The 15,174-nt window shown below is 36.8% G+C and overlaps 1 protein-coding gene across 1 annotated transcript; it reads right to left on the bottom strand.

Annotated features, from left to right (window-relative positions):
• Window positions 1-1,389: 1,389 nt before the first annotated feature.
• LOC128216565 (tRNA (guanine(6)-N2)-methyltransferase THUMP3-like) lies at window positions 1,390-15,173 on the bottom strand. The gene is made up of 9 exons (XM_052923160.1): window positions 14,977-15,173; window positions 14,292-14,369; window positions 11,764-11,826; window positions 10,814-11,484; window positions 9,904-9,973; window positions 7,059-7,171; window positions 4,617-4,701; window positions 3,102-3,239; window positions 1,390-1,739 (listed from the first exon to the last, which is right to left on the bottom strand). Exons 1-9 carry the CDS (start codon window positions 15,166-15,168, stop codon window positions 1,542-1,544), a joined length of 1,608 nt encoding a protein of 535 aa, XP_052779120.1. The 5' UTR covers window positions 15,169-15,173; the 3' UTR covers window positions 1,390-1,541.
• Window position 15,174: the final 1 nt, after the last annotated feature.

Raw genomic sequence — 15,174 nt, 5'->3', positions numbered from 1 at the left:
GGAATCAGTACGTGTTAACCTATTGTCATGCATTTTGCAATAGAAAGTATATTTCCATAACCTTTATCTGCCTTTAATAACTTAATGAAACAAGAGGCCCAAAAGGGCCTATGCTCTACTGGCATGGCTCTTGTGGTCGTTTTCAATCCAGAGCATGTATGTTTGAGTAATAGGCAACAAATATTTAGTTCACTTTTAGTGTTGGGTTAGCTGAAAACGCTGCACGTTCAACATCTGAGGACAGGAAGTGTTGTAAGCAGATTTGTTGCATGAGCCAAGTAAAGGTAATCTGAGGGTAAAAAATATTTGCTTTCAAAACTGTACTCATCGTCAAAATTTCATTTCTCTAGCTTTAAAAATAAAAAGTCGGTCAAAGGTCAAAGTCAAGGACATCTGAGGACAACATTAATGCTTGTTTGCAAAACTGTTCACATGGTCAAAAACATACTACGTACACATTCCCATCGCATAAGCTCTTCTGGCCTTTGGCCAGTAGAGCTAAAAACATACAGAACACAACACATACTTAATAATTGCACATCAATTGCAAAATAATGCACGCCGATTCATGCAAGTTATCTTAGCATTTCATCTATGCATATTAAATATTTGTGAACCAGCTTAACATTCAATTACCTGTTACATTGAACATTTCATTAGGTTTATTCACCGAAAAAGGTTTCAAAAACAGAATGCACCGATCCAGGATCCCCGGTATTTTCAGGTAAGACCAGACCCACTACACCATAGAGACAGGTTATTGAAGGTTTTATGAAATATATAAACAATTAAAAAAAAATTTTTTTTTAGGAGAGTTTGTAAGATTTTAAGCAAAAGTGTTTTCCATCAACGCATTTGTGTAAGAGAATGACCTTCCTTGTTAAATTGAACTCAACAAGACTGGAAATAAAAAATTGACATTTACTCGACTTTTACAAAACAAAAAAAAACTTAGTTACCGGAAGTTACATTAGCAACATCAATTTTGGACACCCACTATCGATTGTCGCAGACAGCATTGTCAGCGACAATTTATCGATTGTACTCAATCGTTTCATCACTAGTATGTCTCCTTTGTTGTTCAATGAAGTCATCTGTATACAACTGAATTTAATATTTAAGAATTAAATATAAAAATGCCTCATACTGGGAACCACTGATGAGAAACATGCCACATTTAAATGTATTATGACAAACGCTCATACCCAACACATTCAAGTCCTTGGAAGTCCAACCAACATTATTTTCACGTATTTATAAATTATAGAAACAATTGTGATAAATTGTCATTATATATTTTGGTGACAATGATTTCGGTAATGACCATTGAAGTTCAAACAGTCATGCAGAACCAAGGAACAGACCAGATCTTGAGGCCTTTAAACAAATACAAGAACATGCACTACTATTAGATATATTCCAAAAGCAAATACCAAAAAGAACACTATACAGAAAGATAACAAATTTATTTTGTTTCAGGTGTTGAATTTATTTATCAATAAAGCAAAACATGTTGCCATAACCAGTCACAAAAATGTGAATTATTCCCCCTTGTCACTGCCCACATCCATATCCATATTATCTCCCTTGGTGCCCCTTGCACTGTACATGCTGGGGTTGTCCCCCTTGTTTACCCCTTCTGCTGTACGGGCCAGTACAAACACACCAGCAGCCAGTCCTCCCAGGTTGATACCCAGAGTTTTAGTTCGTGTCCAGTACTTTCCCATCTTTTGTATGGTCTGGAAAAATAGAATACAAGAAGACTTCTTACAAGTTACTGTATATACTGATTTTAACAAAAAAATATTCCAAAACTACAATCTCAATTAAAATAACTACATCTACATAAATCTACATAAAAAACCTTTGAGAGACAAAGTTTGAGTTTCAGTGACCTTCATTATCTCAGGGACCACAAAAAGTACAGCTGAATTCCTACCATTATTTCAAAAATTGTTATGCAGCAACTGAATTGTCACAGCTTCATGCCCAATTCTGAACCATTTATTTAATTGTTTGGCAAGTTTAATTAAGACAACTTTACTAAGTAGCAATGAGTATGATTATGATATGTTGTACTAATGCAAACCACAACATAAATGGTCTTGTCAAATTAACTGTGAAAAGATTATGTATGTACCTTTATTAATTTTGTACTAAACTTGTTTGCTATATGTGTAATTGTATAAACTATATTTCTGGTGCCATATTTATTAGGGATGGCAACGAGTAGTAAAATTGGTACTCGAGTACTCAAACAATCTTCCGATCGAGTACTCGATTACTCGGATAACTTGAATTGGCTTTCCGGAAAGACAAGTTCGTGGATACATATATAGTTCATGTTTACTGTGCGTTGGTCGTATTATTGGCCATTTTCATCTTTTAATAAGACTGTCATTATGTACCTTAACAGAAAAATCAATAAAAAGAAAACAGATGTTGTTTCATGCTTTTAATTTGTCCTTTTCATACACATCACATGCACTTCAATATAATGGGAAAGTAAAACTCGGATCATATTCAAGCGTCTAAATGATCAGGAATAACTCAATAATGAACAACATTCAGAATTACAATGTACGAAAATAATTTATAAATTTGTTTAGTTATTAACTCTACGAAATAATTGTAATATGCATCGCAAAAAATACGCCCATTAAGAAATCAATATTCGTAAGGGTCGTTACTAATTCTCTCGTTAGCGTCCATTGTTTGGTGAAAGGTCTCTAATTTGTAAACAATAGAATTGTGTAGGTGAAAGCTCCGCTATCAAAACTTCATTAATTGACATCAGTGCTAATTGGAAATAGGGGCCCTTTGTTGACAGTCTGCAATTCTCACAACAACTGTCAACTAATTTATTAGGGTCAATTGTGTACACAGCGGGGATTAGAGGGACCGTAAATTGTCCTCTTGGCATCTAACCAGATCTGATACATCGTCTGTAAATCGTGTATTTGGTGATTTTTATAGAGTACTCGACGTTCGACTGAGTACTCGGGTACTCGTTGCCATCCATAATATTTATAGATGAACCTTTACAAATATACCCAAATTATAAATTGGTAAAACTGCATGAAAACTAAGCCCACAGTTACCTTGATCATGCACTTTTTGTCCTCAGTGAGGAGGCAGCACCTGCCTGTGTTAGGGGAGACAACCCTTGCCATCTCCAGCAGGGCCCCTGGATACAGGCGCCAGTTGTCTACCTTGTGCCCCATTCTTACACCAAATGGCTGTGAAGAAATAAGAAAAAAAATAATTTCATACAGATTTGTTTGTAGTCTATTGATGGTACATGTAATGCATTTGATACTGAATTCTGTACTTCAGGCTAAAAACAGGTCAAACATTTACATGACCTAATGTTTCTGATTTTGATAGTAAATACATCCATGAGAGAAACACCCTCTGGAAGAACATTAGACTTGCAACTTCTTTAAGGTAATACAAGGCAGTTCAAAGGACGGCTATTTCCCCCGCCTGTTTTGTTTAGTATATTTTGTTTTTCTCTCAACCTGACTGGTACCTTGAATCTGACCAAATTTGTACACAACCACTGGTCAAAAGTGGGAATATAGGAAATACACTTTGTTTGATCGGTAACCTAAATATTCTTGGATATATGAACATATTATAAAAGGATATTTGTTAAAGTTTTTCATATTGTGTGTAGTGTAGGTAAGATCAATGTCAAGGTTATTTTGGCTAAATATAAGAAGGAAAATGAGTTCTTGATTTATAACATCAATGAAATAGCAAGCCTTATTAAGTATTTTCGATAAAGTGAAACATATATATTGTGGTGACGTCATAACATTGTTTTACTGCTTTTGAAAAGAAAACACATGTTATAAATATATAATCACATTTGTGTCCATTGTTTTTTTTAAATATTAAGCTTGTTGCACATAATGATAATGCTTGGTAGAGTGCGCTAAGTATCAATCTGTGCAACTTGTTTAAAACTTTCATTTAACATTAAATATCTTATCCTCTATTTCGCATTGTCATACTATGGACCCAAAACGTAATGATGGACTACTGGCACAAATTGCAATTGGTTCGAGTTCTTGGATCAATTCAGTTATTGTTGCTAAAAGAACATGAAATGTATAAGGTCAATAAATCCAGTAAGAATTGACATGTCACTTTGGTAAATGTAAAAAGTCCGCACACAAGCATGTGTACTATGACCTTTAAATGTCATATGTGACCTTGACCATTGAGGTATGGACCCGGGTCAAGCTCACTGAACATCGTCTCAATGAGGACAACATTTGTACCAAGTAAAATGGTAATCCATCAATGCATATATGATAAGTAACTTATAGCGCGGACACGAGCATGTGTACTCTGACCTTTAAATGTCTCGTGTGACCTCGTATGGACCCGGGTCAAGGTCACTGCACATCGTCTCAATGAGGACAACATTTGTACCAAGTATTATGGTAATCCATCCATACATAAGTAAGTTATAGCCCAGACACGAAATGTTACAGCCAGACGGACAGACAGACTGACAGAAGGACAAGGTGCATTCCTATAATCACTTCCCCACTCCGTGGCGGGGGATTAAAAATAATAGAATAAATCATTAATGGGTCACCTACCAGATCAGTAATGAAGACATCAACACTGTTGTCTCGTAGAGGCAGGTTACATACGTCCCATCTAATTGAATCCACCGGCAGTGACCTGTACATACGATAGAGCATGTATTTTTTGTGACAATTTTGAAATCAGAATATTAGCCTGGACCAATTTTCTCCAACAAAGTACTTTAAAACAAAGATAAAGTTCTGTACACTATTTTTAGTGTCTGTATTAATTGAGTAATATTCTTTGTTTGAATTGTTTTATACTTTTAAAGGAAGTAATATTTAGGATGATCACGGTAAACATGTTTTTGTTCTAGTTAAATGAAGTTTGAGAACCAGTATGTAATTTGTGTAAATGAAAAAAGATACACTTAAGATCTTATTACGGTAAGAAATTTATGCCTGGTGAAGTTTTGCACCGAAAAGTGTACCGAATGGGAACATTTTTAAAATTAAATTGTTTATCAGAGATTTATTGATTTCTAAACCATTATTGTCATTCATGTACAAACATTTTCATTTGCATTTTGGCTTTATTTTTATATAACTATGTATTTCTTATGCTTTTTATGCCCCCGAAGGTGGGCATATTAAAATGGAACCGTCCGTCCGTCTGTCCGTCCGTCCGTCCGACTCAATAACTCAGAATATTATGGACAGATTTTAAAATAACTTGCCACATGTGTTCGGCATACCAAGACAACGTGTCCCGTGCAAGAACCGTGTCCCTACATCTTAGGTCAAGGTCACACTTAGTTGTTTATTCCCAATGGCATGCTGCATATAAGGACATAGAGTATAGCTTGTCGTGTCCCGCCTGTAACTTTCCCTTGTATGGACAGATTTTAAAATAACTTGCCACATGTGTTCGGCATACCAAGACGACTTGTCGCGTGCAAGAACCGTGTCCCTACTTCTAAGGTCAAGGTCACACTTAGGTCTTTATTCACAATGGAATGCTGCATATAAGGACATAGAGTACAGGTTGTCGTGTCCGGGCTGTAACTTTCCCTTGTATGGACAGATTTTAAAATAACTTGCCACATGTGTTCGGAATACCAAGACGACGTGTCGCATGCAAGAACCGTGTCCCTACCTTTTAGGTCAAGGTCACACTTAGTGTTTATTCACAATGGCATGCTGCATATAAGGACATAGAGTATAGGTTGTCGTGTCCGGGCAGTAACTTTCCCTTGTATGGACAGATTTTAAAATAACTTGCCACATGTGTTTGGCATACCAAGATGACATGTCGCGTGCAAGAACCGTGTCCCTACCTCTAAGGTCAAGGTCACACTTAGGTCTTTATTCACAATGGAATGCTGCATATAAGGACATAGAGTTTAGGTTATCGTGTCAGGGCTGTAACTTTCCGTTGTATGGACAGATTTTAAAATAAGTTGCCACATGTGTTCGACATACCAAGACGACGTGTCGCGTGCAAGAACCGTGTCCCTACCTCTAAGGTCAAGGTCACACTTAGGTGTTTATTCACAATGGAATGCTGCATATAATGACATAGAGTATAGATTGTCGTGTCCGGGCTGTAACTTTTCCTTGTATGGACAGATTTTAAAATAACTTGCCACATGTGTTCGGCATACCAAGACGACGTGTCGCATGCAAGATCTATGTCCCTGTTTCTTAGGTCAAGGTCACACTTAGTGTTTATTCACAATGGAATGCTGCATATAACGACATAGAGTATAGGTTGTTATGTCCGGGCTGTAACTTTCCCTTGTATGGACAGATTATAAAATAACTTGCCACATGTGTTTGAATTACCAAGACGATGTGTCGGGTGCAAGACCCGTGTCTCTACCTCTTAGGTCAAGGTCACACTTAGGTCTTTATTCACAATGGAATGCTGCATATAAGGACTTAGAGTATAGGTTGTCGTGTCCGGGCTGTAACTTTCCCTTTTATGGACAGATTTTAAAATAAGTTGCCACATGTGTTCAACATACCAAGACGACATGTCGCGTGCAAGAACCGTGTCCCTACCTCTAAGGTCAAGGTCACACTTAGGTGTTTATTCACAATGGAATGCTGCATATAATGACATAGAGTATAGGTTGTCGTGTCCGGGCTGTAACTTTCCCTTGTATGGACAGATTTTAAAATAACTTGTTCTGCCTTATTTGATATTTAGTTTTCATGCATCTTACCTAAAGTACAATTTGAAGAGTGTAAAAGGGAGTACAGTATGGAACAAAAGTTCTGAATCACTATCGATAGTCACTGATGTTGACGTTTTTGGTTATTTTCAATTATATTTAATCACCAGAGCAACACTTAATGCAGATTTAGTAGAATGAATTAATAACAGGATCTAGCATCTTACAATTATTAAAATAAATTACTTGCTACCCTGCTTCTGTGCGACAAAGCTGAGGTTCACTCTGTTCACAATTGTTAATAATTATTTCACATATCAATTAAAATTTTCGTTACTTGTTCTCCATTTTTTGTTGTGCTACAAAGCTTAGGTTGTCCCTCACTCTGTCCAACGCACGCTTTCCTATCTCCCCTGCTAGGTTGTATGACAATGGCCAGCCCAGGCTGCACTGTAAAAATTATAAATTTGTTAAAGATATATATATATGCATTGTAAATTTGTAATTTCTTGGAATTCCTTTCTTTGGTTGTAGGAGAACCCTCTTCAAATCACTTTTACCAATTGCAGGGAAAAGGTCAGCCAAGGCTGAGCTGTGAAGAGAAACATTATGAATATCATTTGATAATATTCATTGGTAATCTGACCTTTCCATGAATGTAAGGAACAATATGAGGACATTCACTATTGACTGCAAACAGATGTATCACATGATTCAAGATGCCATTTTTATATAAATGGCCTCAACAATTCTTTTAAATAATTGATACTGTTTTTTCTGACCTTGACTCCTTAAAGCCTACCAGGGAAACTTATCTAAAAGATAGTTGGTTCTTGATTGAAAAAAACAACAGATGTCTCCCCTATGCTGGTCTAATTCTTTTCCTTGACATTTGACATTGAAAGATATGGAACAAATTGTAGAATTTCAGATCTTAAACTTGGACCTTGACCTTGAGCCAGCATGCAGGGTTTTCGAGTTTTGCACTTTGTCTGGAGTTTCATAAAAAATCATTCGAGTGGTTAGGTGTAGATACAGACTGGACATGAAAGTATGCACAGAATCTATGTCTAGAAAGTTTTGGTTTCTGCATGTTGTCTGGATGTGGTGAACATATTATCCAAGTTTCATGGAAATCCTTGTAGGGATTAAAGAGATTTGGAGCTGATATGAAATCTATGACTCTAACCTTTGAAGCTAAACAGTGACCTTGACCTGGCCCACATTAAGTGTTGGTTCTGCGTGACATGTAAAAGTGATAAACATTTACTAAAGTTTCATGAAAATCCTTCAAGGATCTAAGGAGACATTGAGCCAACATTATATCAATGACTCAAACCTTTGACCTTAATCTGTGACCTTGTAATGTGGGTTCTGCATGAAATCTCTATGTAGTTAATATTTGAACTGAGCTTCATTTAAATATTTCCATGGGTGATACAGAACAAACACAAATATATGGCTAGAACCTTTAACCTTTCTCCACGCTGCAAACCGATATCACAAAAAACCATCAGTCTGAGGTAAATTTGGCCTCAGTAGGACTAAAATTGGTTCGGTCCATCTGGCTGACAGTTTTCACGTTCAGTTGTAATAAAAAATTAAGATTTAATGTACATTGATTATTAAACAAGGCTTAAAGGTGAGAAAAATTGATATTTTAAAAAACAAATCTTTTTTCTCAACAATATTGTTAAATAACTATTTGTTCACCAGCCCGACATCATATTCGGTCGAGAGTAGATGTCAAAATGCATATTCAAAATTAGTCAAGCATAACTCAATGTTTACCTCCCTTTGCAGTAGATAACCAAGTTACCACTGTATATCGCATGATGAATTTGAAACACAAAAAAATATAAGGCTTGTGATAAGCATTGGGAGGTTTTATATGACATTTCAAATTGTTCCAAACTGCTATCTTTTTTTTGAACTTACGATGCAATTACTAATAATCTGGTACAGGTATGGTCCAAAAATACACATTGTTACAAAACTGACCAATCACAATATTTATAACGAGTCAGTGCCAGACTGTCAAACAAGAGGCACATCAGTGCCTGTGCTCCACTGGCCAAAAGGTTCAAGCAAAGACCACCTAACGAACATTTTCGTCAAGTTTCATAGAAATACAATCATCAATTTTTGAGGAGAAGTTATTTAATTTTTTTTTTTACTTTAATAGCTCTGGCTGCCATGTTGTGCAGTGGACCGAAATGATTTGGGCAATTTGAGTAAAGGAGCACCAAACAAACATTTCTGTCAAGTTTTATCGAAAAAAGGTCATCGGTTTCGACGACAAGTCGTATAAAGTTTTTTTTATTTTTTAGCTCTGGCAGCCATGGTGTGCAGTGGACTGGAACCATTTAACAAATTTTGGTTAATGACCACCCAAGGAACATTTCTGTCAAGTTTCATCAAAATCTGATCATCGGTTTCTGAGGAGAAGTCGTTTAAAGGTTTTTCTATTTTTACCTCTGGGGGCCATCTTGTGCAGTGGACCGAAACCATTGAAGCAAATTTGATAAAGGACCATCCAAGGAACATTTCTGTTAAGTTTCATCAAAATCTGATCATCGGTTTCTGAGAAGATGTTCTTTAAAGGTTTTTCTATTTTTTTGCCCTGGCAGCCATGTTGTGCAGCGGACCGGAACCATTTGAGCAATTTTGGTTAAGGACCACCCAAGGAACAATTCTGTCAAGTTTCATCAAAATCTGCCAATCCGTTTCAGAGTAGATGTCGTTTAAAGATTTTGCTATTTTTAGCTGTGGCGGCCATATTGTGCAATGGACCAGAACCATTTGAGCAATTTTAATAAAGGACCACCCAAGGAACATTACTGTCAAGTTTCATCAAAATCTGCCGAACCGTTTCAGAGGAGATGTCGTTTAAAGATTTTGCTATTTTTAGCTCTGGCGGCCATATTGTGCAATGGACCGGAACCATTTGAGCAATTTTGGTAAAGGACCACCAAAGGAACATTCCTGTGAAGTTTTGTCAAAATCCGCTTATCAGTTTCAGAGGAGATGTCGTTTAAAGTAAAAGTTTACGCACGCACGCACGCACGCACGCACGCACTCACGACGGACAATCTGTGACGACATAAGCTCCATGGCCTTCGGCCAGTGGAGCTAAAAATGGCGATGTTTAACTTTTTTAAACTTTTACTATATTAAATTACCTGTATGGGTATACTTCCAGATCCACACATGGGGTCACACACAATGTCACCTGATTGGATTGAACATAGTCTGTAGTAGGAAATAGAAATTGATGAGAACAGTGACTTTTAAATCAACTTATCAGTATAAATTGCAAAAAAGATACAAGTTGCTAACATCTTAACATAACTATCAGAATAGTTGTTTTAGTTTTAGAATACATAAAGCACCAGTTGAAAAACTATCTATAAAACTATTAAAACAAGAGGCCCATAAGGACCTTTGTTCTATTTGCATGTTTTTGTTGTAAATATACTGAACTCACATTCAAAGGGAAGCAATCAGTGAACTGTATGTTTCACAAAGGGCAAAGGAAAGTAACAATTATACACAACTCTATACAAAATTGTCTTCCTACTAGACTTGCAGCATTTCAGGCATTGGAAAGAACTACAATAATAATACAGAACTCTCTATATACTAAGTTGTCTCCCTAAGAAAGTACTTTTGCTAGAGCTGCAGCATGACAAGAGCAATTATCCATTCTTGCATAGGACAGATCTGGCAGGTTTAAAGAAGGAACCAAGCTGTCATGTTTATGTAACTACTGTATAAGTTTGATTGACATACAATCAAAACTGAAGACTGTATTGTGTTCACAAGCTTGTTTAGAGAGGCACGGACTACTAACAACATGCCATGGCATAAGCTCTTCTGGGGTTTGGTCAAAAGAGGTCGGCCAGTAGAGCTAAAAACTCTTTTTGGGTACACAATCTGCTATTTTGTGGTCATTCCATGTCATGGATGTTAACAATCTCTGATTGTAATTAAATTTCAGCATTGTTTTCAAATACTGTCTGAAAAATATGTTCAATATATATAGGAAGTAAAAATGCATTGTATTACTTATCTGTATTGTTACATTCATACCTGAGCATGCCATTGGCCACTGTCGGTCTCAAAGTTGTAGGTCCAAAACTTGTGATGTCTCTTCTGTGTAGGCTTTCTTTAGTCAACCCCATACTGACAGTGACCTCATGATCATCAATAGCAAGAATTACTTCCATGTCAAACTCTGTCATTTTTATATTCCATCCAAAGTATTGGTAAATAGCACCACCAAAGTTAGCTGCAGCCGTCATTGAGTCAAAATTATGTTTATCACCACTCCTGTTACATGTCACTCTAAATGAAGGCATGAGGGGATTCCAGGGGTTCTCTCTTACTCTAGGCTTTTTATTCGGATTTTCGCCTCCTTCAGTGACTTGTGCAGTTTCATTAGTCTTTGGACACTCTGAACCATTTGTGACATTTACTGAATTATTCAAGTCACACACAGACTTTGTTACTGTTTCAGTTTTATCACCACTTTCCTGCGAGGCAGCTCCACTTCCAGAGATTGCTTCAACTGGTTCATCTTTTGCCTTGTCAACCAAATTTTCCCTCTTCTTCTTCCACTTCTTGCCCTTTGACCTCTTAGATTTCTTCTCTGGATTAGAGTTTTGCCTTGGTGGAGGAAAATAGGGCTCTCCAAAGTCAGATGTGATCTCCTCAGGTACCTCAGCTATGGGATGTTCAAACGAGAAGAAACGTTTCCAAACCTGCAAAGATAATGAAATGAAATATATCTTCCCCTCTCATTAGTAAGGATTAGTTTTATATAGAGATTGTTATAATGTTTAGCAATATCATCAGGATGCCTTTAAAATAGACATTGCAACAGGGATAGTCCAAGTGAAGTTGTTGTAAAATTGAGGGAAACAATGGAAGAACAAATTTCTTGAAGTGTTTCAATTTAATAAATTGCTTAATTCTTGGTGTATTTTTTCACTGGGAACAATCCTAAACTGACTGTTATAAGACAACATTTGAACTCTTACTTGAATACCCAATGGCCAATTCACTGAAGCTACAAGATCTCTCAACTTTTGCATGTTCTCCACCTGTGAAATTACATATGAAAATTCAGTAACAAACAATACCTTTTCCAATTTATAAAATAAAATATCATTTTCCCAAATTCTGTCATCTTTACCTGTACTTCAATGTGTGGCTGGGACAACAGTTAAGAGAAAGTTCCAACAATAACCTTGCAAAGAAATGATTGAGGAAAATCACACTGAGGCAGATAAAAATATATCTTCCATTCAAAATACATGAAACAAGAATCTTTATTGAAAGTTGGGTATAAGCTAGCTCACAAGAAACATTAGCTAAATGAGCTATTTTCTGACATGAATGAAAAACATACATAACATAACAAAAAGCTGGTTACCTGGAAATAAAAGCATATAGTTTTGAATAGGTACAAAATTGGAACAGTTATTTACAAAAGCTGTTTCCTAATACATACTGGTGTATAAAATTCCACAAAGTAAAATGGATTAGAGATCACAGTATACAGTAATAACATCAACATGTTTTCTCAACTGTACGGGCAATCTAGTTGGCCCTTCCCTGTACATGGTTAGTTCTTGGAAAAAGTATAAATTATGGATAATCGTATACATAAAAGACAGCAAAATTGTAAATAGCATTATGTACATGGGAATTATAGCATGTTACCGTGATGAGTAGTTTGTAAAAATGTTAATTATTAATTCAGCTTGGCTTACTAGAAATTTTTTATCAGGAGGCCCTTCATTTATAAATACAACTAGATTTTGCTGATTTTATTAGAAACAAGAGCTGTCACAGTATGTGACGAATGCCCCCGAATGTGACATTGACCTACGAACAAGGTCAGTACATGAAAAGTTGATCTTGCCTTTACGTGCCAAAAACATATGGCAAGTTATTTTAAATTGCCTCTGAACATAAAAAAATACCACCCATACTTGACAACCTACACTGTTATGTCCTTATATTCAGAATTCCCTTGTGAATAAACACTCTTTCACCTAAGAGGTAGGGACATGGGTCTTGCACACGACACGTTGTCTTCGTATGTGGAACACATGTAGCAAGTGATTTTAAAATCTGTCCATACAAGGGAAAGTAACAGCCCTGACACGACAACCTATACTCTATGTCCTTATATGCAGCACTCCATTGTGAATAAACACTAAGTGTGACCTTGACCTTTGAGGTAGGGACACGGGTCTTGCACGCGACACGTCGTCTTGGTATGTGGAACACATGTGTCAAGTTTTTTTAAAATCTGTCCATACAAGGGAAAGTTACAGCCCGGACACGACAACCTATACTCTATGTCCTTATATGCAGCACTCCATTGTGAATAAACACTATGTGTGACCTTGACCTTTGAGGTAGGGACACAGGTCTTGCAGGCGACACGTCTTCTTGGTATGTGGAACACATGTGGCAAGTTATTTTAAAATATATCCATACAAGGGAAAGTTACAGCCCGGACACGACAACCTATACTGTATGTCGTTATATGCAGCACTCCATTGTAAATAAACTCTAAGTGTGACCTTGACCTTTGAGGTAGGGACACGGGTTTTTCCCGCGACACGTCTTCTTGGTATGTGGAACACATTTGGCAAGTTATTTTAAAATCTGTCCATACAAGGGAAAGTTACAGCCCGGACACGACAACCTATACTCTATGTCGTTATATGCAGCACTCCATTGTAAATACACACTAAGTGTGACCTTGACCTTTGAGGTAGGGACACGGGTCTTGCACGCGACACGTCGTCTTGGTATGTGGAACACATGTGGCAAGTTATTTTAAAATCTGTCCATACAAGAGAAAGTTACAGCCCTGACACGACAACCTATACTCTATGTCCTTATATGCAGCACTCCATTGTGAATAAACACTAAGTGTGACCTTGACCTTTGAGGTAGGGACACGGGTCTTGCACGCGACACGTCGTCTTGGTATGTGGAACACATGTTGCAAGTTATTTTAAAATCTGTCCATACAAGGGAAAGTTACAGAGCCGGACGGACGGACGGACGGTGCGATTTTAATATGCCCACCTTCGGGGGCATAACAAAGACATGGTTGCTCCTATGATTGGGTCATTCCATATCTCCTCCTAGCCACTGTTCTGACAATATCAGCACCTACCATTGTGTAAGAATATTAATTGAAAATGCCAAATTGTACCACCTTAACAAATAGTGGACGAAAGATTTTTTATGATATCTGAAATTGAAACCTATCCTGAATAGATAAGCCCTTGTTGATTAATTTGATTTTTTTTCATATTCAAAATGCCTGCTAGAATATGTGCCCATAGAATAATTATGTTTTATTGATTTTTTAGGCTGAAATACAACAAATCCTGGGCTGAACATGAAATCATACATGTATCAATTAAGTCAGTAAAAGAACAGTTAAATAAAATCTTAACTGGCGTGGTTTTACATGAAATAACAGGTTGATTAACGTCATTATACATGGTTAGAATTTCAGTTCATTGTCAAAACAAACCTTATCATCAGAGAATTCATAGTTAGACTGGTAAAGCATCACAACTCTGCAGTTGTCCACTGTTCTCAGCTTGGTCACCTGAAAAATGATTTTTTTAATTAAAGGACATGTTTAAAAAAAAATCTTTCTTTGTAATATTGGTTGGGTTAATATATGTTTAATGTACACATTCCCCCCACAATTTGAAATTCGTCCTCCATTTTAGAAGACAAAAGTCAATTTGTAAGTGACCTTGAAGCTTATCATGCAACACGGGTCCCTTGTTGGGTGCCAAATGTAACAGACTTCACAAATTGTATATGTTCACCTGTTGGGGTTCGAACCCACAACCTCTAGCTCTGCAGACAGACACTACCACGTCACTATAAAAGCTAGCTCTATAGCGAGACAGTAAATTTGCCACTATATACATAAGGAATATGTGGTTACACAGACATAACAGAGAAACAAAAATATGGCCAAATCATAAAATGGTTTCCCAGTATGGCTGTTTTAGAATTTGTATTGTGGCTAAACAATGACTTAACGATGATGTTTTGGGACAAATGACAAAATTAATTTTAAATGATAAAGTTTAGACATAGAGATAACAATAATGCAATAATGGGGCTGTTGAAATAGTGCCGTGTTGCACACCCTGGGATATATTTTCTTTGTAGAAAGTAGCCGTGACACCGTTTCTCACTTTTTCCACAGATTCAATCGGACATTCGAAGCTTATTTTCCCTCGAAGTTCCTTAAAACCAGAGCCGATTTTTTCCTTGACCTCTCCACCAGCAACTTGCTCAAACCCTGTCGGAACAGTGACCTCAATACGACAGGAGTTCGTCTTCGAATCGAAAACTGCATTTTTCACGTCTTCCATGGGCGCCGCCATTTCGAT

This window comes from Mya arenaria, chromosome 14 (genome assembly GCF_026914265.1).
Source record: "Mya arenaria isolate MELC-2E11 chromosome 14, ASM2691426v1".
Lineage (NCBI taxonomy): Eukaryota > Metazoa > Mollusca > Bivalvia > Myida > Myidae > Mya > Mya arenaria.
Note: the sequence above shows the minus strand (reverse complement) of the source record. Positions and strands in the feature narration are given on the sequence as shown.

Bases quoted from the DNA above. Each gene is read 5' to 3' on its own strand.
- LOC128216565 (XM_052923160.1), bottom strand. From the start codon at position 15,168: ATGGCGGCGCCCATGGAAGACGTGAAAAATGCAGTTTTCGATTCGAAG. The intron at 14,370-14,976 runs GTGAGAAACGGT...ATCATTTTTCAG, and splicing joins CGATTGAATCTGTGGAAAAA to GTGACCAAGCTGAGAACAGT. The intron at 11,485-11,763 runs GTAAGAGTTCAA...TTATCTTTGCAG, and splicing joins ATTGGCCATTGGGTATTCAA to GTTTGGAAACGTTTCTTCTC.